The sequence below is a fragment of the Tarenaya hassleriana genome, unplaced genomic scaffold (genome assembly GCF_000463585.1).
Source record: "Tarenaya hassleriana unplaced genomic scaffold, ASM46358v1 Cleome3, whole genome shotgun sequence".
Lineage (NCBI taxonomy): Eukaryota > Viridiplantae > Streptophyta > Magnoliopsida > Brassicales > Cleomaceae > Tarenaya > Tarenaya hassleriana.
The window spans coordinates 8,126,089-8,150,625 of record NW_010966177.1 but is presented as its reverse complement, the minus strand read 5'-3'; the positions used below and the strand labels follow the sequence as shown (position 1 = coordinate 8,150,625).

The window sequence follows — 24,537 nt, the reverse complement described above, 5'->3', positions numbered from 1 at the left end:
TACTCGGTCTAAGTTTCAGGAAAGAGTGTTGGAACAAGTTTTTCATGTCTAATTTCCACACCTCGGCCATTTTTGCAGGCACGAGCCGGGATCAGGGAGGTTCACTTCCTTCCGTTTAATCCTGTGGACAAGAGAACTGCTTTGACTTACATCGATTCTGATGGTAACTGGCACAGGGTCAGCAAGGGTGCTCCCGAGCAGGTGATGAATCTGACAGATAGAGCTTAATATTTAAAAAAAAAAATTCTGTCGTCTGACTAAATTCTCCATACAGATCCTTGATCTTTCCAAAGCCAGGGATGACCTTAGGAAGAAGGTGCATGCTGTTATTGACAAATACGCTGAGCGTGGGCTTAGGTCATTGGCAGTTGCTCGTCAGGTACCGTTTTTTTATCCCATGAATATGATGTTTTTCAGTAGATTCCATTTGGATCAGAAACAAAAAATTTCGATTTTCTGATTCATGATCTTACTTCTTGTCTCAGGTGGTGCCAGAGAAAACAAAGGAAAGCCCTGGTGGTCCATGGGAATTTGTTGGCTTGTTGCCTCTTTTCGACCCTCCAAGACATGACAGTGCAGAAACCATCAGGAGAGCTCTGAATCTCGGTGTTAATGTCAAGATGATCACTGGTAACTATGTCTTAATATTCACTTGTTCATCATCAGGACAAGTACTTTACATATGTTTTGTTCTTTAACTTGCTCTTTTAACTTATGTACTCAGGTGACCAGCTTGCCATTGGTAAGGAAACTGGTCGTAGGCTCGGAATGGGAACCAACATGTATCCATCTGCTACTTTGCTCGGTCAGGACAAGGACTCTAACATTGCATCCATTCCCGTCGAGGAGTTGATCGAGAAAGCTGATGGGTTTGCTGGCGTCTTCCCAGGTCCGTTTTAAACTGCTTTTTTTAATCATATCAATAATCAGAAATGGAAATGGAGAAATTTTCTGCCTTATTCAAATTGATCATCAAATACAAGTATCTGTAGTATGTAAAAAAAGCTAAAACCGAACAATCGGATATACACTCTAATAGTATGTTATCCAAAGTTTTAATCTTTTTTTTTTTCTAAATTAATTGCAGAGCACAAATACGAAATCGTGAAGAAGCTGCAGGAGAGGAAGCACATTGTTGGGATGACGGGTGATGGTGTAAATGATGCTCCTGCTCTAAAGAAGGCAGATATCGGTATTGCTGTTGCTGATGCCACAGACGCGGCCCGGGGTGCTTCGGATATTGTTCTCACCGAACCCGGTTTGAGCGTTATTATCAGTGCCGTTCTCACTAGCCGGGCCATTTTCCAGAGAATGAAGAACTATACCGTCCGTCTTCTATCTCTCGTTTCCTCCCTTCAGTCTTATCCACCATTTTTTTTCACTTGCACTGAAAACTAACCTTACTCTATTTTTGCCTTTTTCTTACAGATTTACGCTGTCTCAATTACTATCCGTATTGTGGTACGTAGATCAGAATTCTCTCACCTTTCTAATCGTATGAATTACCTATACATAGTTCACTGAAAAAAAATTGGATCTTTGCTCTGATTGCAGTTTGGTTTCATGCTTATTGCTCTCATATGGAAATTTGATTTCTCAGCATTCATGGTTCTGATCATTGCAATTCTTAACGACGGTGAGCTTATAACTATCTCCGTTGTATAACATCGACCCGTTTCTCCATCCGATCCATTTTCTTGATACAATTCCCTTCTATCTCACGGTGTTATACAAAATGTGTTAGGTACCATCATGACTATCTCGAAAGACAGAGTCAAGCCATCTCCCACACCCGATAGCTGGAAACTCAAAGAGATTTTCGCTACCGGAGTTGTGCTCGGAGGCTACTTGGCTATCATGACCGTCATTTTCTTCTGGGTGATGTACAAGACCGATTTCTTTTCGGTACACTATCTAAGCTTTACACTCTTTTCCTTCTTGGCTGAATGTGCTGCAGAAGAAGTCATATGTTTTAAAACATCATTCAAATCGTTACAAAAAAAAGTTTTTTAAACTTCGGTTCCACAGGACAAATTCGGTGTGAGGTCTATCAGGAACAGCCCGGATGAGGTAATGGCCGCTTTGTATCTACAAGTTAGTATTATCAGTCAAGCTCTAATCTTTGTCACGAGGTCGAGGAGTTGGTCGTTTTTGGAACGTCCCGGGCTGTTACTGGTGACTGCCTTTCTTATTGCACAATTGGTAAGTTATCTGTTACAGATTTTTACAGATTCGGATTACATTTTTCAATAAGAGTGTCCTCATGAATCCGTTAATTCATTTCTCCTCGTCCCAAATGAAAGATTGCAACTTTCATCGCGGTGTATGCCGACTGGGGATTTGCTAAGATTAAGGGCATCGGATGGGGATGGGCCGGTGTGATCTGGCTATATTCTCTGGTGACATATTTCCCATTGGACGTCATGAAATTCGCCATCCGATATATCTTGAGTGGAAAAGCCTGGACCAACTTGTTCGAGAACAAGGTATGTATATATATATATATATCTCCCTCTGGGATCTCTCTTCATTGCTTATGTGCCCTGAAAGAGGCGATGATTCTGATCCTTTGTATCATGTTTTCGTCGAACAGACCGCTTTCACGACGAAGAAAGATTACGGTAAAGAAGAGAGAGAGGCTCAATGGGCGCTGGCGCAAAGGACATTGCACGGTCTTCAACCAAAAGAGCAGGTTAACATCTTCCCCGAGAAAGGAAGCTACAGAGAATTGTCAGAGATAGCAGAGCAAGCCAAGAGAAGAGCCGAGATTGCGAGGTAAAAAAAAAACAAAACCCGTGTGATGATTTCATTTTCACAAAGTTGCTTGTCGTTTCTCGGATGGTTTTCACGTGGAAACGTTATTGAATTCGTCGAGTGTGTTGTGGTGAATCCAGGCTTAGGGAGCTGCATACACTAAAGGGTCATGTGGAATCAGTGGTGAAGCTGAAGGGACTGGACATTGACACTCCTGGACATTACACCGTTTAGACAAGAAGGATGACCCTTGTTCTCTTCTTCTTCTTCTTCTTAATCTCTAAGGTTATATGATCGGAAGAGAACTTTGTTCATTGCCATAACTCTTCCAAACCTCTCTTGCCTTTGAAGAAAACGGAGGATGTCTCTGCTGTGTTTTGACTCACTCTTCTTAGCTCTTATTCGATGAGCCATTGTAATTTTTGCACTCTTCACAAGTCTTTTTACATGCAATAACATGATGATGATGATGATGATGATGCTTTTGGGTGAACTCACATCCATCGAAACCCATGTCAAGACTCGATGTGATTTTTCCAAAATCCTCGAGTAATGCTAAAAAGTAGAATTTCATTCCCATGTGAATGATGCAGTTTTTTCAATGACAATTTGATTTTCAATGATTTCGCCGTTTCGTTCTTTCGATTCAGACTTACCATCTGAAGAAATTGGGTTCCTGTTATTATCAAAATTTTGGATACCATATTCATAGATTAGGTCAAATACTCCAAATTTTGAAATTGATATGTTGTCACGTTGTACCTTGTCCATGTAATAATGCGTTACACGTGCAAAGATATGGATGACTCTTATATATATAAAATCAAATTCATATTACGTCATTTATTTCCTTTTTTTATTTGGGTCTTTTTCTTTCATTTTCATTTTGTTTTGAGTCATTTGTATTGATACCTTTTTTTTTTATTGTAATTGCTACATGTGATATCTCAAATCCCACCAAAAAAAATTAAAAGTTATCTCTGATATTATTCTATGGTACTTGCAACTTTTTTTATCGGATAAATTTTGCTACATTTAACTTAGTTGAATTTAAACAATCATTTTATATTACTCGATTTGATGCTATTACATGTTCAAAGGCATATATGTATGAATTAAAATGATATTTTTGTGAACATGAAATTAAAAATATTTAACCCATCCCTTATGGAATTAAAAATATCATCCTTAATTTGGAAAGGGAGAAAAAAGAGGAGATGAAAAAATTAGAATAAAAGGATCTTTAAATTTTCAATTTAGAAAAATTAGCTAATGGACCTTAATAATAACATATTAAACCAAAAAAACACAAAAATTAAGGTTCTTGGACAAGAGATTTAAGGACAATCATCTGCAGCTCAAGACACACAATGTAACTCCCAATCTCACTTAACGTTTCTTCCACACCCATTTCCTCTCCTCCGGGAAGAAGCTTCTGCAATTCCCTCAGCCTCTTCCTTATCTCTCCTCCTCTTTCTTCTTCTTCTCCATTTTCCTGGGATCTTTCTAGAAACTTCATCTCGTCGAAGCCTAGGGTTTGCTGAGGGCTAGAAGAAGAAGTAGTACTCGTGGTGATGTCGTTAGGGCAAGATAACTTCTGTCGCAAGAAACGGCTCCAAGCGAAATCTTGAGCAGACAAGGCCAATGCCATGTCGACTTCGTGCTTCACGTATCGTTCGAACTTGGACTGTAGATGGTGGTCTCTCGAAGAGGGCTTGTTCGCGGCCATCTTCTTGAGAGCCGGGACTAAGCGGTCTGCGTATTTTCTCGCGAAAACAGCAGTTGGGTTCCTGTTTGGTTCCAGAGAAAATACACGTTTCCTCTTGTTTGTTTGCCACTCCATGTGATGTGAGAATATGGTTTAAGAAACGAAGTTTTGTTGGTTGCTAGGGTAGATTGCGAAGGGGACACTTATATAGCAAACTCCCGATGTGAGAGAGAGATAGATACAACATATATACATACCTACATTGATGTGTGTATGTATATATATATAGAGAGAGAGAGGGGGTGGGGAGAGAGGGTCCTACTCATGTATATGAGCCAAGTTGATGCTGTGGGAGCCAAGGAGAACGAGATATTTAACACATACACGCCCTCTTCTTTAAGTTTTAGATAATATTTTAGCCTGGTTTATGGAGTTTTAAGAGGTGAAATTGGAGAATTCAAAAGTTAAAACTATGAGGTTTATGGAGTTATTAAGAGGCTTGTGTTTTAGAATTTTAGAATTTTAATTTTATAGGATATAGAATTTTCAATTTGTATTATTATAAGAAAGATGAGTTCAATCGACCTTTGAATAGTAACCTTTTTGTTTAATTTGCATTGTTATAAGAAATATGTACTAAAAAGTGCCTAGACTATGCTACAAATGCCTACTATATTCATTTTGTTATAAGACCAAATTCTATCATTGAAACACACACACACATATATGTATGTATATATATATATATATGTATGAACGTATGTATAGATTATGAAGATATTGCATCAAACGCAATCAAACTGATTAAACAAAATGTAAGGAAAATCAAAATCATCGAAGAACATCACATTAAAACATATAGTAGTGTACATCGAGGAATAGAGATGGAAAGAGAGGAGGAAATAATGATGGTGTGGAAGAAAAAACCACATGGAGTCACATGCAATAGCTCTTATTTGGCTTCATTACACCTACCCTAAAGAGAGAGAGAGAGAGAGAGAGAGAGAGAGAGAGAGAGAGAGAGAGAGAGAGAGAGAGACTTGAAGTCCCCCCTACCATGTGGAACCATAGCAACAACAACACATCAAACAAAACCCCACCTCTTATTAATGCCCTCACATGCCTCTCTCTCTCTCTCTCTCAAACACACACTATTTACATATTATACGCATATATGTATGTGTGTTTACAATTTTATTATCTTTTGGACTTTTTCTTATCATATGTATACTTTGTTTCATTACCCACATCCCAAAATCTCGTTTTCTTTTGGCCATTTTCTCACACACCCTTTTGAAATCTGTGCATCGAGACAGCAGTAAAAATAATAACAAGTTGTTTATATGCTTTTAATTATAACTACATATATTAGGGTATTGAAATTGTGTCACATTCTTGAGATTTTGAATGCCGATATATATATATATATATATATATATATATATATATATATATATTTCTCTTCTGATGTAAACAAAGTGGCCCATTATCCCTTTTCCAGTTTCATACACACCATCTTCAAAAAGAACAGAAGTATTTCCAATCAAATCCACATTAAATTTAAACAATACACTTTTCCAATAATCTCACAACATACATTCTGATTTTTCATGACACACACACATGACATATATATATATATATATGAAAAAGCTGCCATTTAAAATAATTTTGTTGTGTTCTTTATTCCCTCAAAAAGTCAAAGGGTAGGCGCACCGGTTCAATTGCAGCAAGAAAAATTAGATTTCTGTAATTTGTATTTAATTGCGACATTGATGATTTAATTAGTCTAATCACACGCCTTATTTAAATATATAACGTGCAAAACGTGAGTTAAACTTTGACTTTTGTTTCCACTAAATATAATAAATATTCAATAGATTCGTTGTATGAGTATAATGGTGATCATCTAGATTCGACTCATCTGTTTACCTCATTTAAGTAATGTTGGAAAATTTAGATACTTCAACTGCTTAGTGACATGGATTAAAATTAGGTGGTTCGATTATATATATATATATATATATATATATATATATATATATATAAAAGAAAACATCGCATATAAATATCTGGATTTTTATAAAATTTCTACATAAATACATAAATTATAAAACTCCCATATAAATAATATGAAATTTTCAAAAGTTCCATACAAATACCCAGATTTTTGGAAATCTTTCAAAAAAAACCAAAATGTATATTAGCGTCGTTTAATTTATTAGAATCCGTAAAAAAATGATGACTTAACATTTGAACATGTACGTTAAACATCGTTAACGAATATTGTTTTATTTGAGAGATTTTAAAAAATTTGGGTATTCGTGTGAAAGTTTTAAAAAAATTTAGATATTTACATGAAAGTTTTATAGTTCAGTGTATCTGAAAATTTTATAAATATTCAAATATTTATATGCGATTTTCCCTATAAAGAATGATATTGAAAATCTTAAAACTTTATACTGCTATATATAAATTTGTTATCGGCTAATATCAGTCGTTACGATTGCACTAATCATTCATTAAGAATTATAATTTTCATAATACTAAAACGTAAGATTCACAATATGATAAAAAAAAATTGGCAATAATAGTTCTGTAGCGATTTTTTGCGTACGAATGAGTAAGACTATTTGAATGACTTCTAGAAAATAGAGGTTTTTAAAAACATGAATGAGATTAGAATATATTTTTTTTCAAGAAAACTATCTTTCCCATGGTCCCGATTCGAATCTTTGTTGTTATAAACATTTTGATTAGAAACGTTTTTTCAAAAAGGTCATATAGCATATAGACATTACCAATATAACTATCCAATTTTATCAATATATATAAATTCACATCATACAAAAAAAATTTATTATATAGACATTATCGGATTGTAGACACTAACCTTTATATATATATATATATATATATAAATTCACATTATACAACAAAATTTATATATAGACATTTTCTGTATATCCCGAATTATAATGAGAATTAGTAATGTTTGTCGTTGCAGATAACACGGACAAAAAAGGCTCTCGAGTACCACTAGACTAGAGAGATATAGAAATGAATCGAATGCATCGAAATAAAAGAGATCTGAAGACTATATAGGTATGAGACTTTACCGTTTAAGATAATTTAAAAGAATTGATTGATCTATTAATAGTAACAAGATGTATATGTCTTTTCGTTTAACTATTTTGAGAGAATTCCAATTAATCATGCTGATTTTAAAGCAATCTAATGGTGGATAACCTAATAAAAAGTATCTCGTTGTATTTGCGAGTGAGGACAAAATACGTTGAAATGTCTCGTATTGTTGTATGATGATAGTTTCAACATTCCGTATCGGTCACGGGTCGTTATATTATCGGATTATAAACACCAAACTTTATATATATATATATATATATATTCACATTATACCAAAAAAATTTATCGATAGGTTAGTATCTTTAAGATTGTATTAATCTCCACTTTTTTAAGATTTTGGATATAATTCTTTGTAGAATTATAAATAATTCGGAATAATGAAAAACATCGGTCTATAACAATTTTTGCTTACGAATGACTCAGATGATTTCTACACAATATTGTAAATTTTATAAGATCTGTTTGTTTTTTCATTCCATATTTTATTTGTAAAATACCAATGAACGTTGTGTACGAAGGATGCAAGTGATGTAAGTTCTTGGGAATTCAATTTTCTTATAGGGTTTCGTGGCTTTGTCGATTAAATTAATTCATAGCTACTGCGAAAAATGCAGCTTTCTCCAACCATACATTTAAATAAAACGCACATGCATTAATTAATTATTTAATTTTTTTTTTCAGTTTTTTTACGTAAATTGCTATATATATATATATATATATATATATATATATCTTTTAGAATAATGAACAATCGTACAGCATTGTCAGAATAACTTGTACAAACCCTGAAGAGTGGTTAAAATATTGTAAATCGCATGTATATATATAGATATTGCAAAATTTTTATAAGATAGTTTTAGAATATTAATTCGAATTTGATGATAATCAAATTAATTTCTGTCACCTAATCTCGTTGTTCTGACATTAATAAATATCAAATCTTTCAATAGTATTTAGAAATTTGTTTATTTACGTAGTTTTTTTCAAAGTTATTAGATTTTTGTCTATAATTTTTTATAGTCTATATATTTATATAGAATTTTTCATTTTTTTTTTCAAATGTTAGTAATTTATGGAATTAAAAGTGGGTCCCAAAGGGGTTGATGGATGGAGGGCGAGATAAAAAAAGACATGGGTTTGGATAGGGAAGGGGAGACACATCTCATGTGGGTTTTGATTTTGAGTGTTGTTCTTTTTTCTTTTTAATGTCTTTTGTCTGTATTCTTTATTTGGATATATTTACACAAATGCCCCCTACGTGCACCACTTATTTTGGTTTTGACCCTCCATTTTCTATTTTCCCATTCAATAAATACCGCGACACAAAAAAAAAAGAAATACCACGACACAATTATATTTGCTTTGTCAATAAATATTATCGAAATTTAAAAAAATAAAAAATAAAAATCCTTTTATGTTCTAACACTAATATGACCTAATGTTTGGGTATAATAAGGTGGTATAAGAAAAAGAACACGTTTACATTTTTAGAAATACTTTAGTATCTAGTAATTGTAATATAATATCTGAAAAATAGAACAAATGTGATACCCAATACATATCTAAATCGTATATTTTTCTTATCAATGATTTGAATTAGGTGATTTTTCGTTAACAAAAAAAAAAAGAATTAGGTGATCTTTTGTCATATTTATAAAAAAATTAAGATGGTAGATCACGTTAGAGTTATTTTTTAAAACTACATAGAATACTATTTCTAATAGTTTAATATATATATATATATATATATATATATATATATATGACATAATAATGTATATTTTGTGTATGCAGATAAGAGAAAAAGACAGATAACACGAAGGGAAACAGACTGGCAAGAGAGTTCCTCGTATTTGGTAAGAATTGCAACAACGAGTCTCAACCTCCTCCACATATTTTTTTCTCCTTTCATACACTATTTGTCATTTAAATATTATATTAATATTGGAGCCCATTTTTCAATTACTCCAAGTTTTTTTTACTTGAATAATAATTTAAACAATGACGTCAATTAAAAAAAAACCAATATTGTCTCCATTGATATTAGTCAATTTTTTATTTTCAGTTATGTCTTCATCAGCCAACACATTATTACCAAATTATATAATTAGTTTATAATTTAAAAACCCGAGTTTAAATATCTTCATAGAAATGTTTCTTGAAAGCCTCCATATGAGCCACTTGAAGGCACAGAGCCAGAACCACCGAGCCAGCGTCCTCATGGTCCGGCAAGAGCAGCGAGTCGCCGTCGAAATCGTGCGTGCCGGGTCCCATGTAAACCTCCTTTCCCCACCCGAAATCTAAGCCGTAGATCGGTAGGGTTAGCCAACTCACCACTCCTAAATTAGGGTTTCCATAGAATGGACCTTCCGTGCTCCCCAAGGCATGCAGGTCTTGAAACTTCTTCAGATCTTCCTGGTTCTTTAGGTATTCTATCTCCGATCTCACGTACTCGTCGTTCACTTTCTTGATCGCTTCTCGGATTTTTCTCACCGCATACCCGAGTGGGTTCGAGATCAGCTCGCCTGTTGTGTTTAGATGCAAAAAGAAGAGTACATATGCATGCTGATGTTTAAACTTTCATTTAATTATGTTTTTTGGGAAAATATTAAAAAGTATAATCCAAATTTATTCATAATATATGAGTCTGAAGTGTTTATAGTTTCTTATGAATTCACCACAAAAGAAGACTAAACTTCATTTAATTATATCATGTGGGAAAATTAACAGTATAATCAAAATGATATGTTTTAGACAAAAAAAGAATATTTATAATATTTATGTTTGAGATGTTTACAATTTCTTATAAAATTGTATTAACATATAATTTTAATGTCACATAGTTGAAAACCAATATATTTTCCTATTATAGACCAAGAAGTAGCAAAAAAAAAAAGCCAAAAAGAAATAAGTTAAAAATAAAGTAGTTACTTGACTAGGAAGCAACCGAGATTAAGCTAATTAATCCAAAAAAATCATGGGGGGAAATTCACTAACTATACCTGAAGTGCTCACTGCAATGACGTCAAGAGTGGCATTCCCAAAATACCCCTGAGGCAATGGAGGCTGCATCCGGCTACGTGAATCTATGCAGACGCCTAACGCCGTCGGCTGCTGTGGAAAATGGCCACGTGCCTTGCACGCCGACCTCCACACGTGACCCGTCACCGCCTCGTAACGCGTAAACGACCTGGTTGAATCGGAAAACTCGCTCTTATTCGCTCTCTCCCTCAGCTTCTCCACGTCAGCTCTGTCCAGTTTCAGCATCGCCACCGTCGTATCCTTCTTCCTCTCTTCCACGTTATCCTCTGCTCCGATCATCAGCGGCGGCTGCTCAAGCTCTTTCAGATCCAACGGCGGTGGTTTCACGGCCGGAGGTTCGCCGGCCCGGAGGATTCTCCGGTCGAGATACGGGGCTGTACCGAGAGGTTGTCCGCAGGAGATTCTCGCCCACTCGGAGATGAAGTGGAGTGCGCTTTGCCCGTCGACGACGGCGTGGGAAATGTTGACGCCGAGGCATAATCCGCCGCATCTGAACCTGGTGAGTTGGACCAGCAATAGAGGGATCTTCTCTATAGGGTTTTCGTAGTTTACTTGCGGCACAAGGTTCTCGTATTCCGGCGACGGGGAGAAGTCCCCGAAACCCGAAAGCTCGGATTCGGATTCCGCCTCAACGAATGGAATGCCCGCCCCATTGCACTCGAGCTCGAGGCGGCTTTTCGGGAGCCAACGGAGGCGGCCGGCCAAAGGGTAGAAATGGAAAAGCGCACGGCTCAGTGAGCTCTTTAGGGTTTCGACGACGTTGAAATTTTCAGGTGGTTTGTTGTAGAAGTAAACGGTGGGAACGTGGGTTATCGTTCCGACTTGGTCCCATTCGGTTAAGGATAACCGGCCGGTCCATGTCGGTTCGGCCGGTTGTACCGAGTAACAGTTTTTGAAGATAACCGGTGCCATCACAAACGACAATGTGTGTACTTTGAGGATTTTTTTTTGGTCTAAGTGAAAAACTGTGGCATTAATTTATAGTATGTAAATTAGGGTTTTAGTACAAATGGTTTTCTCGTGAATGAGTTTGTTTCCTTTGGAACAGCTGAGTTAATGGAACATATATTGGTCAATTTTAGGCTGGTTATCTGTTCATGCTTATTGGGCTTTAAATTTCTAACTCCTGTAAATAAATAAATAAATAAATAAATAAAATAAATAAATAAATAAATAATATTTACCATTTACCCAAAAAAATAAAAAAAATAATTTATAAGAAGGCATAAAAATTCTGCATGTTTTACACTTGACTATATTGTTTTTATGTTTGATTAAGAATTTTGTTCAGTGCCAAATTAATTAAAACATTTTTAGGAAAATTAATTGGAGTTTATTCATAAATCATTGAATTAGTTGTTAAATATCCATAAAAAGATAATTAATCATTTTTCATAATTTTATAGAAGAAGGGTTTGTGGATATTATTAACCAACATATATATATATATATTAATCATGAAAAACTTCATTAAATTAAATTAACGATTTTAAAAAACTCGAATTATTTTAGGTCCTTCATGGGCCTGAAGAAGCCCAAGCCTGATGGTGAATACAGCCTCCAAACTCTAACTTTGTAATCCATATCAAGAAACCCGCCCGACCCGACCCGGTCCGGCTGAAACCTTCATCGGCCACCATCACACTTGGTTTTCTTCGACACAGTTCATTCCCGAAAGGCCAGAAGGGCAAACAGAGATCTTACAGAAACCGGCCATGGAAGGCGAGCAAGAAACGGTGGACTTCACTTTGGTCGCGAGGAAACCCTACTTCGGTCTCCCAACAGCCTGCCCTAGTTGTCTTCCCGTTTACGTCTACCTCAAATTGGCTCAAGTTCCTTTCCAATTGGCCTTCAATTCAACCTTCCCCGATTCAGGTTTCTTCTTCTTCCTCCATTTTCTCCTTTTTAACCGCGTACTCCGGTAAGAATTTGATGGCAATCTATGAGCTTTGTTGTTCGAATTTGTGTTGAAGTGTTTCATTGATCTTTATGACATGTGTAATCTAGAACAGTGATTTGAAACCGAAAAACCAGAGAAGTTTCAGATACGAGATGGTACCATTACTCTATTGGTAATCAGTTTAATTGAAAATTGGACGTACTGACCAGGCTTTCGTTTTCTTCCGTTGTGGGTTTTCTTAGTTGAGCATTTCCATGAGGATTGATCACCATTATCTAGGAATTGTTGTCTTCTTGTCTCTCAAGTATTTTATGTGTATCTTCGAATACTTTGGCTTTGTAATGGTATGTTGAAAATTGTTGGTCTCGGGAACGTATTTGCAGCTTGTGATTTCTGGGTTTCCTTCAGTAGATTGGTAGATGAATTCATGCCCCTTTCTGGATATGTCTGCTTGTATATACGTCGTAACAACATCCTGGTGTTTCTATTTGTAGATCAAATACCATACTTTGAAGCTGGTAGTACACATGTTGCATACAATAATGAGAATGGAGGGGTTATTGAAAATTTGAAGAGAGATGGCATCGTCAATCTGGATTCTAGGTTCCAGTCTCTTCCGGAGTTTATATCGTTGAAATCCCTTATAGTATCCTGGCTCGGGGAAGCACTTACATATGAGCTCTGGATTGGTACTGAGGGAAGTTCTGCATGGGAAATTTACTATTCGGATCTGCCTTGGGTGATCAGCAAGGTTCTGTTTCTCAAGCAAATGTACATGGCCAAGACCCAACTTGGAATTAGCAAAGACAACGCTGAAGAAAGGGCAAAACAGGTGAAACATTAATCTATTATGTTATCAGTTTATTTGTTCTAGTTATTGATTCTGTAATGAATCCATTCATACATGTGAACAGATATACAAAAGGGCAAGTGAGGCATATACGGCTTTATCAACTAGATTAGGCGAGCAGAAGTTTCTCTTTGAGGATAGGTAAGGTTCTACAAAATATTTTGCACGTTAATAAAAAAAATTGTTCTCTGGATCGTATTACTCCCGAAATTTGGAAGACTGGATCTGTTCCTCTTATGCTTTTCCTACAGGCCCTCGAGTTTGGATGCTTTCTTTCTTGCGCATGTGCTTTTTACACTCCAAGCACTACCAGTGAGTTGGCTAACGAGCTCTAGTAGTCTACTAGTTCACTTTATGTTGTGCTCTGTAGAATCTACCCGTTGTATAAATTCCTTGAACTTAGGGAACTTCTCCCTGGTGTTACGATCAGGAAACATCAGTGCTTCGAAGCAAACTTATGGAGCATAATAATCTGGTGAGATATGCTGAGAAACTGAAGTCGGATTTCCTGGAGGCTTCTTCTTCTTCGTCTCCTTCTCCACTTCACTCTTTCGCATCCTCGTTTTCGAGAAAGAGTAAGAAGCATCAAGGCCTATATATACTTTCACATCGTTTCCTCCTAGAGCTTATTATTATGTTCAGCCTCTTAAAAATATACCCAAAATTTTAACCCATTCAGGTTCAAAGCCGAAGAGCAAACCAAAGGGCGAAAAGACGGAAGAGGAGAAGAAGTTTAAGAAAAGGGCAAGGTTCTTTCTAGCTGCACAGTTTATCGCCATTGTTCTTTACTTGTCTGTGATGGGAGGAGTCAGTTCTGATGAACTAGAGTATGAGGATGATGACTAAACAAAGACCTCTACAAATGAGACTGGTAATGTTCCTTTCTGATATAAACCCTTTTCCTTTTCTTTCTAGAATAGAGAAAGGAAGAAGAGAAACAGTGAATTTTTGGCTCTGAAGTTGTCATTTGATTCTTCTCGTTTTACGGGTTGGGTCACGGATTCTGGTTCATTTCCGAGACTAGACATTGTATCAAAGTCCCTTACACTAAAGACCAAAACTGAAGGACTTTTCGGTACAACCTATAGGTCCTACTAACCTAACCCAAACCCCAAAGCAGAATATGCTGCTCACAGAACAAACCTAAACTAATCTTAACCTTAACCCGAGAATAAATCAATAATTAGAAGAAATGGGAAGAGAAATTTATATCTCGTTTTGGTCGGAATGGTGAGCCAACGCGCTGTCCTCTGGTTGGCTTGCGAGTTTCGAATATTCCTTGGCCGAACCAACGGCAAACTCAGTGAGTGAACTCACTGCAACTGCCATGCCACCACAGAGTACCCTAACGGCGATCTCAGCCAGTTTCTCGTCTGTCATCGCCTCTTCCATTTTATCAACCTCTACAAGCTCCATGCCTTCCGACCTGGGTCTAATCCCCCTTGACCCGAGCTGGTTCAGATCTTCTTCCCTTAGGTGCTGAACATAGAGTGAACCCATTCCGGCTGCGAAGAAATCCAGACCGTTGAGCACAGGTTTCTCGTTCAAGCCATTGAGCAACCTTGACCATTGGATGCAGATCTCATATAACGGGTGAGGAAAAGACGTTAAATTAACCTTTTCAGGGTCGGGATCGCATCTGAAACATCTGAGGAGCCAACCGGCTAAAGCCAGCACGTAAGATCTCTGAGATGTGACCCACGTTTCGAAGCAGTCTCTCCAGTTTCTAAGCCGAGCTTCAAGGTTCAGAGCCAACCGAGCTAACCTGTTAGAGTTTGTGTCAGGTAATGAACAATGTCTCTTCTTGTTAAGCTTAGAGGGTGTGCACGCTAATAACAGCTTGGCTTCGTCCAAGGTTCGCTTCTGTATCTGGTGACACTCTGCCATCACTTTCCACATCTGAGTTAACCTGTAAAGAAGCATTATTAATGGTTCTTACTATTGTGTCACAGGTAAATTTTCGGCCCGGACAAAAAGACGGAAGTGTACCCGTGAACGAGATCGAGAAGCTGAGGCAGCAGTTCTTTGTCACGTAATGCCTCGATCCTTTCGGAGATTGCTTCGATCGAGTGTATCGATACCTTGATCTGGATGCGCAGATCTTGTATCGCGGCTCGGGTTTTATCGACCGACGAAGGATCGTCTTTTCTTTTCACGTCCTGGTTCCTCAGCAGCGTACATTTCTTCTCATACGCGATTCGCGCTCGCGCTCCTGACTGCGAAGCAGCAGTAAGTAGAAAAACAGAGAGAAAATCGACATTACAAGAATCACCCGGTTGAGTTTCTCACCCTGACTTCGTCGTAGAGTTTTTTCTCCCAAGCGAACAGTCGGTCCAGCGTCGATTGGTGGCTGCCCGAGACCGTGCAAGTTTCGTCCGAAAGATCGCCGCTCTCCGTCAAAGCAGCGGAAGAACTGATCAAGAATTTCGACGAGCAGCCTGAGCGGAACAAAGCTACGGGATTCAGCATTTTCATGGCTGCAAAGACAGATTTCTTCAACAGTCAGAACGGGGATTCATAGTAACAGAATTTGATACAGAAAGAAGATGATATTGCTATCTACCAGTGAGTTCACCGGTGGATGGCGATGACGAAGAGTATTGAGCTCGACTCGCTTCCAGTAAGCTCGAGACATCCTCGGCGGCATTACAAACGGTACTAAACTGATCTTCAAGATCTTCAATTACTTCCGCAATTCTCATCGGCCTTCGGTTCACGTACACCGTGTATCCGGGCGTTTCGGAGTTCGGGTCATCTCCATCACCGACTTTCTTCACTTCTCGGCTACCGATTCCGGCTACTTGCCCTGTAGTTTCCATGCTCGACACCTCAACGCTTCGCTGTTCTCGGGTTCCCGTGCATTTGTCGTTATCATTCGTGGTTTCACACCCACCGTCCGCATATTCCTCGCCCTCTCCCTCCTTCTCCTCCTCGATATCTTCAACCGTAACTTCTTCGGTACAACAACCTCTATCCGTTTTATCCCTTTCTTCTTTCGCTTTCATGTTATGATCATCTTTTTCTATCTCGGGAATGCCTTCTTCGTCCCGAACCTGACTCACCCCTTTGATATCGTAGTCCACCCGATCTATCTGATCACTTTGTCCATAAGGGTATCCGTAATAATCCAACGACGAAAACGGGTTCCAGAAGAAATCCCATTTCGAGCTATGAGGCAAAGGCTCGGGAGAATTCGTCATCGGGTTCCAAGACGACGACGACGGATACTGGAAAAACCGATCCACGCCACCGTAATGGTGGCTTGGGGAATAGGCTTCAACCCGAAACGTCGTCTCTGGTAATACAGGAGGCATTTCTTCGACAGTAACCACTCTGCTTCCACTCGCCACCAAGCAATTCACCTTCATTGCCGATCCTGGCTCGTCTTGAATCAGTTTCCGAGGCATAATTCTCGAAGGCGAGATCGTCATGAACGAATCCAACGAGGATCCGAGAGGATCGTCTACTTGGATGTAGTCACGGAGAGCATCTGAGACATGTTTCAGAGATTGGATGTAGGCAATGTGACATGAAGCGAACTCAGTTCTTTGCTCCAGAGCTTGTTTGATGAAACGTTTACGGTCTTTGCAGATCCGAACCGCCTCCTCTTGGTCCAACTTCGACTCAGAACATCCCATTTCCGAAGATTTGTCTCTTGAATGGCTTTATCCAGACACTGCACAGAACTATGAACCATGAATCAGATTACCCATGAAAAAAAACATTCCTCAAAGTTTGAGATTCTTTGCTTAGTTTACAATAAACGGAATATTACTTTGACTTGGAGACTACAGATTGATGCCAGAAAGAAAAAAAGCTGAAAAACAGATTATAGCGAATCGATTACTGAATTTGAAAATCTATGAGATTTCACGCAAACAATGAGATAAATCTGTAACCCATTTACAGAAATGGTTATTTTTCTTCTCAAGATTTTGTTTTTCAAGTTCAGACAATGGAAACTCAAAAACTCAGGAGTGTGTTAGAACCCCAAAACAAGATGGGGAACGAAGAACTCAATCGAGGAAAACCCAGATGAAGAATGGTGGCCAAATGACTTCAATTTATCTCGTGAAATGCTTAGGAACTATGAATGCAAGCCAAGGACAAACCCAGAAAGTTTCGGACATAATATAAATAAAGAGACAGACAGAAGACAGAGAACACCTCCGAGTTTCAAGTCAAAAGACGCTGGAGCGTGACGGTCACTGTAGATACGGAAATGGGGAGGGGGAGAGAGAGAGAGAGAGAGAGAGAGAGAGAGAGAGACGTTGAGGAGAACAACGGTCAAAAATTTGACAGAGAAGGAGAGGACGAAAAAAAACATAAAAATACAAAAAAAAAAAGTGAAACGGCGTACGACTGGCACTTACAATTATCCTCGGATTTCTTATTTATTTCAAAATTGCCACTGGCCCTGCCTTTGCCTGGCCGAAGCGTCACTTTCCATGTGTGTTTCTGCCTCGTTCGTACTTTATTCATTGTGTTAAGACATGAAATTTTTAATTTTTTAACCCTTAATTCATTTTCAGGTGATTTACTTTTCTTAATCATATCTCTTTGTGACATTGCAAAAAAAAAAAAAATCTTATTAAGTCTCTACATGCAACCCAAAAAATTCATTAGTATAATACTCACGAGCAGAAAATTAGGAGATAGTAATGTATTTGAGTTTTAGATTTAACAAATATATTTATTTCATAAAGGGTGCATACTTAACATTAGCGATGCCGCATTGAAAAGGGGTTTGTTTTGTCCTCTTTTTTTTTTTTTGTTTATAAGAATCTCGATGTACTAAAAGTCTAAAACCATATTTGTCGTAAAAATAGATTATTGTTATTTCCAATTATAAATAGCACTGACACATTTATAACCGTTAGATCTTCGGCGAACCTAGTAATCTACAATCCTGGTGGCAAAAATGGGACCCACAAATAAGGACATAATTGTCCTTATCACATTTATTTAATTCAATTATGAATAATAATGGATTTCTCTCAGAGCCTCAGAGAGCGTTGCTTGGAGATGAGTAATTAAAACACCAAGGCATGGGTGTTTTCGTAATTCCAAGGTGCTATTGAAGAATTTTTGTAAATGCAATTAAATGATGCCTCGGTGACTTGTTTTCCACGTCTACCGTCGAGGCCCAAACTGTCTAATTGGGCCCATGAAGAATTTGTCTCTAGCCTAATGGGCCCTCTTTCCTTTCCCTAACTACCACTGGTTTTCAACCTAATCACGGAAATGCCATACATGATGGAATCATCCAGGCCCAAATTGTCTCATTTGGGCCCATTGAGAATATTTGTTATCGGCCCCTTGGGCTCTGTTCATTCTGAGTCTACAAAATGGTCTAAAATTAAGTAATAATTTAATACATAATAGAAGATTACCCCCAAACAAATTATAACTAGGATTTAAATAAACGTCTGTTTTGTAAATCGTTGGAAAAAAATTATAAATAGTAAATTGTCTTTTTTTTGTTTTCTTGTTGCACTGGAGAGCTGAGGTTCATACTACACGGCATCTCCATCAATCTAACCCTAATTCCTAAATTTCTCTCGAAGAAATCTAAATACCGTGAAATTGAAGGAAGGTTGGGAAATTTGGCTGTCTTAATCGGCGAGACATCGCGATGAATATCGCCTTTTCGCACTCCGCGATGTCGCCGATGGCCGCGAATGATTTTTTCTCTCCTCCGCCTTCCTCCAGTGGCGGCGGAGATTCGCCGGAGATTCCCGATGCTTGGTACGGAAACATACAGTACCTGCTTAACATCTCGGCGATTGGTCTTCTTTGCTGCGTATCCATCTTCTTCCTAGTCAAGCTTCGCAGCGACCACCATCGCATGCCTGGTCCGTCTGCGATATTCTCCAAGCTCCTCGCTGTCTGGAAAGCCACGTGTCGCGAAATCGCTCGTCACTGTGGTGCTGACGCAGCTCAGTTCCTCCTCATCGAAGGTGGTAGCTTCGTTCTCCTTTTCTCCGTCGCGATTTTGGCCGTCTCCGTTATGCTTCCGTTGAATCTATATGCCGGGACCGCTATGCTGAATGATGAATTATCCAAAACGATGATTACCCACATTAAGAAAGGTTCGGGTCTGCTTTGGGTTCATTTTGCTTTTGTTGTGATTGTCGTTCTCCTAGCGCATTTTGGGATTTCTGCCATTGAAGGGAGGCTTAAGTTTACTAGATTTAGAGATGGGAACGGTAATCTCAGCGACCCAAATACGAGTTCTACTGCCTTATTTACTATTATGGTTCAGGGTTTACCGAAAACCTTAGGATCTGATAGATCTGTGTTCGAAGAGTATTTTCGAGAAAAGTATCCGGGTAAAGTTTTCAAGATCATAATACCTATGGATTTATGCGCATTGGATGATCTTGCCACAGAATTGGTTCGTGTAAGGGATGATATTACTTGGTTGGTTGCCAGGATGGACTCTAGGCTTTTGCCTGAGGAGATTCAGAGTGTCGAACATGGAGGATTACTGAGTTGGGTACGCATTCTGTGGATGAAGGTGAAGGTACCGTGGTCTCAGATTACTGAGCGGATGGGTTTTACTGATGAAGAAAAGCTAAGACAGTTGCAAGAGTTGAGAGCTGAGTTGGAGACTCAGTTGTCAGCTTACAAAGAAGGACGAGCACAATGTGCTGGGGTTGCTTTTGTGGTATTTAAGGATGTGTACACAGCTAATAAGGCTATTCAGGATTTCCGAACGGATAGATCAAGGCGATTTGGAAAGTTCTTCTCTGTGACCGAGCTACGGCTGCAGAGGAACCAGTGGAAAGTCGAGAGATCACCTCTGGCTACCGACATCTACTGGAATAATCTGGGATTAACCAAATTCTCCTGTAGAATGCGACGGGTAATTGTTAACTCGATTCTGCTGCTGATGCTTGTGTTTTTCAGTTCTCCACTTGCCTTGATCAGCGCCTTGATAAGTGCCGGGCGGATCATCAATGCCGAAGCCGTGGATAATGCCCAGTCGTGGTTCACTTGGGTGCAAACTTCCGGGTGGATTGGGTCTCTGATCTTCCAATTCTTGCCTAACGTCATCATATTCATCAGCATGTACATTATTATTCCCTCGGTTCTCTCTTATTTTTCCAAGTTTGAACGACACTTGACTGTGTCTGGGGAACAAAGAGCGGCTCTCTTGAAGATGGTTTGCTTCTTCCTTGTGAACCTCATCGTGCTGAAAGCTCTTGTCGAGTCATCACTCGAGACCGCGCTCTTAAAAATGGGTCGTTGCTATTTGGACGGCGAGGACTGCAAGAGGATTGAAGAATACATGAGTCCTTCATTCTTATCAAGATCATGCCTTTCCGCTCTGGCTTTCCTCATCACGAGCACTTTCTTGGGAATCTCCTTCGATCTACTGGCACCAATCCCGTGGATCAAGAAGAAGATCCAGAGATTCAGGAAGAACGACATGCTCCAACTGGTTCCTGAGCAAAACGAGGAGTACCCTTTGGAAAATCAAGACACAATCAGCCTTCAGACACCACTTATTCCCGACAACACATTTGAGTCTCCCGGGTTGTTGGGTCATGACCTCGCGGAATATCCCATCAGCCGAACCTCCCCAATCCCGAAACAGAAATTCGACTTTGCCCAATACTACGCCTTCAACCTCACCATCTTTGCCCTAACGATGATATACTCCGCGCTCTCCCCACTCGTGGTTCCTGTGGGGGCTGTCTACTTCGGGTATAGATACATCGTGGATAAATACAACTTCCTGTTTGTGTACAGAGTCCGAGGTTTCCCTTCAGGCAACGAGGGAAAGCTTATGGACACGGTGTTTTGTATAATGCGCTTCTGTGTAGATTTGTTCCTAGTCTCCATGTTGCTTTTCTTCTGGGTGAAGGGGGATTCCACAAAGCTCCAAGCCATTTTCACACTGGGAGTGTTGGTGATGTACAAACTCCTGCCTTCTGATTCCGACAGGTTTCACCCGGCTTTGCTTCGAGGGTTTCAGACAGTGGACGACCTCGTCGACGGTCCCATCGATTACGAGCTTTATTCCCGACCCAACTTCGACTGGGACACTCACCACAGATGATGATGATGATTCTACGACTTGGTTGCTTGATTCTCTTTGTTGTCCTAATAGAACCGAGGAAATTTTGCTGTTCCCTCTGTAGTTTTGTATATTATGATTGTGCATAATCAAAATATCTTATGAAAAAAAAGGATAAAATCATTGATAAATTGAAGTTTAATCAGATCGTTGGATTGGCGGTGAAATCGAAATTAGGGTTTTTAAATTCTAAAACACGACCGACTTAATTCGGATATTTAGTTATGATATATATTTTGTGTGAATAGTATAAATGATATTTATGAATCTATAGTATATAGTTTTGTTAACGTAGCAACATTTTTTTCTCCATATAAATATATTTAGAGTTCAGAAAGAAAAATTTTACCGAAAACTTGAGGTATTGTATCTTCAAAACTAAAGTTTGCACATTCATCATTACCAAATACAACGCAAAGTTCGGGAATCCTTTTAGCAATTTGTCCCATTGTGTTTTTCATGTATTCGTTATTAAAATACAATAGTTTCACATCAGAATTTGTATGTAATTTTCCTCCAATATTATATTTTTAAAATTTCTATTTTTTTAATTCAAATTGGTTCACTTGATTTTCGTTTAATTTAATCTATATATATTTACAAAATTATAAAGTAAAACAATTACCTCGTATTGATGTTTTTGGGTTAAAGACAGTAGTTAGCTATTAAATTCCAATGGGTTCTTAATTTCTCCATCTTATCATGGGCCGGTCCATTCCCGGTCCGGTTAATCCAAAACCGACCCGTTTAGTGTCGATATAACTCGGCTGCGCTAATGAAGAAAAACCCTAGCAGCGGCTATAGTTCATCTTCTCTCTCTCGCGGTGTCCTTGCGGCTCTGTGAAGATGAAGGTGATTTCCGTTCTACTCTGTATTTCTTCGCAGAAATTCTCTCTAGGGTTGCTTATATCGATATGCCTTTTCGTCTCTGTTTTAGTTCAATATAGCGAATCCGACTACTGGTTGCCAGAAGAAGCTCGAGATCGATGATGATCAGAAACTGTAAGTTTTTCTTCTGTTTTCATGCCCTGATTTAGTAAACTCTTCGTGGAGCTTGACACGATGCTGCGTTATGCTAATGCGCCTCTCTAGATACGATAGACGTGTAGAATTTCTCCTTAGGATTCGCCCCTTTTCGTCAATGTATTCTCCGGGCCCTCAAACTAGGTTTTGTGATTGCTTTAACGGGTTTGGATTAAGATTTTGTGTTTGTTTGTCGGAGCGATTCTAGTGATGTTCGACGCTCGCTCCGTTCTGTGCCATTCCTTTCTGGGTGAAGTTAATTGTGTTTGAGGTTTGATGATGCAGCCGGGCTTTCTTTGACAAGAGGATCTCTCAAGAAGTCAGTGGAGATGCCTTGGGAGAGGTATGATTTCACTTCTTTAAATCCTTCCATGGGTTTTGAGAAATTCATTCTCTTTGATGATTGTGTAAACATTCTCGAGTTTTTTTTTTAAACTGTCTGTTGTTACAGGAGTTCAAGGGATATGTCTTCAAGATCATGGGAGGATGTGACAAACAGGGTTTCCCAATGAAACAGGGAGTTCTCACTCCTGGCCGTGTACGTCTCTTGCTTCACCGAGGTACAATCTCCTATTCTTTCATCTCTAATCTCCTGGATTTAGTTTCAATTCAATGAAATGTTGTATGGGCTTTACACAATTCACTTAAATGTCTTTTGGGCAGGCACCCCTTGCTTCAGAGGGTACGGTAGGAGAAACGGAGAGCGGAGAAGAAAGTCTGTCCGTGGATGCATAGTGAGCCCCGACCTCTCGGTCTTGAACCTTGTTATTGTGAAAAAGGGTGAGAACGACCTTCCCGGGCTAACCGATACCGAGAAGCCGAGAATGAGAGGGCCGAAAAGGGCGTCGAAGATCCGCAAATTGTTCAACCTCTCCAAGGAGGACGATGTCAGGAAATACGTCAACACATACCGCCGCACCTTCACAACCAAAACCGGTAAAGCAAAAACATAAACATCACTTCAAACAAGTTCAAAAACTCTTCTTCCATCAAAAGGGTCTGCCTAAGTATTGACAAAATTCGAGTTTTTGGTGGTGTGTTTGCAGGGAAGAAGGTTAGTAAGGCACCCAAGATACAGCGGCTGGTGACTCCATTGACGCTGCAGAGGAAGAGGGCGAGAATTGCGGAGAAGAAGAAGAGAATCGCAAAGGCCAACTCTGACGCGGCTGAGTATCAGAAGCTTCTGGCAACCCGTTTGAAGGAGCAGAGAGAGCGTCGCAGTGAGAGTTTGGCCAAGAAAAGGTCGAGGCTCTCTTCTGCTGCCTCCAAGCCTCCTGTTTCTGCTTAAATTCTCACTTCCTGTTATGTTTTGTTTTGTGTGGGAGATTTCATCTTTTGAGTTGTGTTTCAAATGACATGCAGATAACATTTTTGAAGGCTGTTTCTTTATTTGCTATCGTCCTAAAAATTTGTTGTTGCCACTTTCCCAAATGTTTCCGGTTTTGCAATTTGTAATTCATGACCTCAGTACAATCAATGATATAAACCGGAGGAGAGGTTTTACAAATTTTAAAAAAAAAATCTATCTATTTGATACAGCAAAAGATCCGACCAACCCATATATATGTATGCTCATGGAACAATTCATACCCACCAAAATCTTGCCATTTAAGAGTGTAAATCTGTAATTAATATCAAGAATTGGATAGGTTCAAGACTCACAACACATGCTGCTCTTCGGTCCCGGAACGACGTGACCTTCTTGCCAGCAAGCGAACCATGATTGCTGTTCCCCGGTAATACGCACTAGCTGCCGTTCTGTATCTATATGATGTGACATTTCAAGAGCTCAAAAAATGGAGTAGACGCATAGGACAGTGTGTGTATGTATACATATGATGGGTGGCATTATCATAACCACGTTGCTTCATGTCGCAACTTGCGGACAAGACAGACTCGGGTTCGAAATCGTAGTCCTTTATGCAACAGAACAATGGTTTGAGATCTGATCATACTTGCGTCAGTAAATTTGTAAGAAGAGAATATCCTTCGCACAAAGATTTGAGTTCTACAAGGATTACATTCAG

At 38.8% G+C, this 24,537-nt stretch overlaps 7 protein-coding genes across 12 annotated transcripts in view; 4 read left to right on the top strand and 3 right to left on the bottom strand.

The window, feature by feature from the left end:
* Nucleotides 1-3,247, top strand: part of LOC104819973 (ATPase 2, plasma membrane-type) — a 6,653-nt gene extending 3,406 nt beyond the window's left edge. Inside the window, exons 5-16 of the mRNA XM_010550304.1 lie at nt 79-201; nt 275-379; nt 486-630; nt 725-889; nt 1,088-1,326; nt 1,429-1,461; nt 1,555-1,636; nt 1,745-1,905; nt 2,029-2,202; nt 2,304-2,486; nt 2,594-2,775; nt 2,895-3,247. Of these exons, the coding sequence (XP_010548606.1) occupies nt 79-201; nt 275-379; nt 486-630; nt 725-889; nt 1,088-1,326; nt 1,429-1,461; nt 1,555-1,636; nt 1,745-1,905; nt 2,029-2,202; nt 2,304-2,486; nt 2,594-2,775; nt 2,895-2,988 (1,686 nt within the window). The 3' untranslated portion in view covers nt 2,989-3,247. The remainder of the gene's footprint in view (nt 1-78; nt 202-274; nt 380-485; nt 631-724; nt 890-1,087; nt 1,327-1,428; nt 1,462-1,554; nt 1,637-1,744; nt 1,906-2,028; nt 2,203-2,303; nt 2,487-2,593; nt 2,776-2,894) is intronic.
* Nucleotides 3,248-3,987: 740 nt separating this feature from the next.
* Nucleotides 3,988-4,695, bottom strand: LOC104819971 (uncharacterized protein At4g30180). Its single transcript, XM_010550303.2, has one exon. It carries the CDS (start codon nt 4,595-4,597, stop codon nt 4,070-4,072), a length of 528 nt encoding a protein of 175 aa, XP_010548605.1. The 5' UTR covers nt 4,598-4,695; the 3' UTR covers nt 3,988-4,069.
* A 4,984-nt stretch (nt 4,696-9,679) lies between these two features.
* LOC104819970 (spermidine hydroxycinnamoyl transferase) lies at nt 9,680-11,596 on the bottom strand. The gene is made up of 2 exons (XM_010550302.2): nt 10,612-11,596; nt 9,680-10,134 (listed from the first exon to the last, which is right to left on the bottom strand). The coding sequence occupies exons 1-2, from the start codon at nt 11,561-11,563 to the stop codon at nt 9,743-9,745; spliced, it is 1,344 nt and encodes a 447-aa protein (XP_010548604.1). The 5' UTR covers nt 11,564-11,596; the 3' UTR covers nt 9,680-9,742.
* A 713-nt stretch (nt 11,597-12,309) lies between these two features.
* On the top strand, nt 12,310-14,386 carry LOC104819968 (mitochondrial outer membrane import complex protein METAXIN). Its single transcript, XM_010550294.2, has 6 exons — nt 12,310-12,526; nt 13,046-13,383; nt 13,466-13,542; nt 13,653-13,713; nt 13,832-13,976; nt 14,081-14,386. Exons 1-6 carry the CDS (start codon nt 12,367-12,369, stop codon nt 14,245-14,247), a joined length of 948 nt encoding a protein of 315 aa, XP_010548596.1. The 5' UTR covers nt 12,310-12,366; the 3' UTR covers nt 14,248-14,386.
* A 42-nt stretch (nt 14,387-14,428) lies between these two features.
* On the bottom strand, nt 14,429-17,624 carry LOC104819969. 6 transcript variants are annotated; one of them, XM_019203260.1, is made up of 5 exons: nt 17,567-17,624; nt 15,965-17,077; nt 15,691-15,878; nt 15,391-15,617; nt 14,429-15,310 (listed from the first exon to the last, which is right to left on the bottom strand). In XM_019203260.1, exons 2-5 carry the CDS (start codon nt 17,037-17,039, stop codon nt 14,608-14,610), a joined length of 2,193 nt encoding a protein of 730 aa, XP_019058805.1. In that variant the 5' UTR covers nt 17,040-17,077; nt 17,567-17,624; the 3' UTR covers nt 14,429-14,607. The 6 variants fall into 6 exon arrangements, with proteins under 6 accessions (XP_019058805.1, XP_010548599.1, XP_010548600.1 ...); XM_010550297.2 differs by lacking the exon at nt 17,567-17,624 and adding an exon at nt 17,177-17,507 and having other exon boundaries at nt 15,965-17,087; XM_010550298.2 differs by lacking the exon at nt 17,567-17,624 and adding an exon at nt 17,177-17,507.
* Nucleotides 17,625-18,884: 1,260 nt separating this feature from the next.
* Nucleotides 18,885-21,633, top strand: LOC104819967 (CSC1-like protein At4g35870). The gene has a single exon (XM_010550293.2). It carries the CDS (start codon nt 19,037-19,039, stop codon nt 21,467-21,469), a length of 2,433 nt encoding a protein of 810 aa, XP_010548595.1. The 5' UTR covers nt 18,885-19,036; the 3' UTR covers nt 21,470-21,633.
* A 608-nt stretch (nt 21,634-22,241) lies between these two features.
* LOC104819966 (40S ribosomal protein S6-2) lies at nt 22,242-23,906 on the top strand. The gene is made up of 6 exons (XM_010550292.1): nt 22,242-22,339; nt 22,425-22,489; nt 22,796-22,853; nt 22,962-23,070; nt 23,174-23,446; nt 23,557-23,906. Exons 1-6 carry the CDS (start codon nt 22,334-22,336, stop codon nt 23,796-23,798), a joined length of 753 nt encoding a protein of 250 aa, XP_010548594.1. The 5' UTR covers nt 22,242-22,333; the 3' UTR covers nt 23,799-23,906.
* Nucleotides 23,907-24,537: the final 631 nt, after the last annotated feature.

Bases quoted from the DNA above. Each gene is read 5' to 3' on its own strand.
- LOC104819971 (XM_010550303.2), bottom strand. From the start codon at position 4,597: ATGGAGTGGCAAACAAACAAGAGGAAACGTGTATTTTCTCTGGAACCA.
- LOC104819970 (XM_010550302.2), bottom strand. From the start codon at position 11,563: ATGGCACCGGTTATCTTCAAAAACTGTTACTCGGTACAACCGGCCGAA. The intron at 10,135-10,611 runs GTATAGTTAGTG...TAAACACAACAG, and splicing joins CATTGCAGTGAGCACTTCAG to GCGAGCTGATCTCGAACCCA.
- LOC104819968 (XM_010550294.2), top strand. From the start codon at position 12,367: ATGGAAGGCGAGCAAGAAACGGTGGACTTCACTTTGGTCGCGAGGAAA. The intron at 13,384-13,465 runs GTGAAACATTAA...ACATGTGAACAG, and splicing joins CTGAAGAAAGGGCAAAACAG to ATATACAAAAGGGCAAGTGA. The intron at 13,543-13,652 runs GTAAGGTTCTAC...CTTTTCCTACAG, and splicing joins AAGTTTCTCTTTGAGGATAG to GCCCTCGAGTTTGGATGCTT.
- LOC104819969 (XM_019203260.1), bottom strand. From the start codon at position 17,039: ATGGGATGTTCTGAGTCGAAGTTGGACCAAGAGGAGGCGGTTCGGATC. The intron at 15,879-15,964 runs GTAGATAGCAAT...CTGTCTTTGCAG, and splicing joins ATCCACCGGTGAACTCACTG to CCATGAAAATGCTGAATCCC. The intron at 15,618-15,690 runs GTGAGAAACTCA...GCTGCTTCGCAG, and splicing joins AACTCTACGACGAAGTCAGG to TCAGGAGCGCGAGCGCGAAT.
- LOC104819967 (XM_010550293.2), top strand. From the start codon at position 19,037: ATGAATATCGCCTTTTCGCACTCCGCGATGTCGCCGATGGCCGCGAAT.
- LOC104819966 (XM_010550292.1), top strand. The intron at 22,854-22,961 runs GTATGATTTCAC...CTGTTGTTACAG, and splicing joins GTGGAGATGCCTTGGGAGAG to GAGTTCAAGGGATATGTCTT. The intron at 23,071-23,173 runs GTACAATCTCCT...TCTTTTGGGCAG, and splicing joins ACGTCTCTTGCTTCACCGAG to GCACCCCTTGCTTCAGAGGG.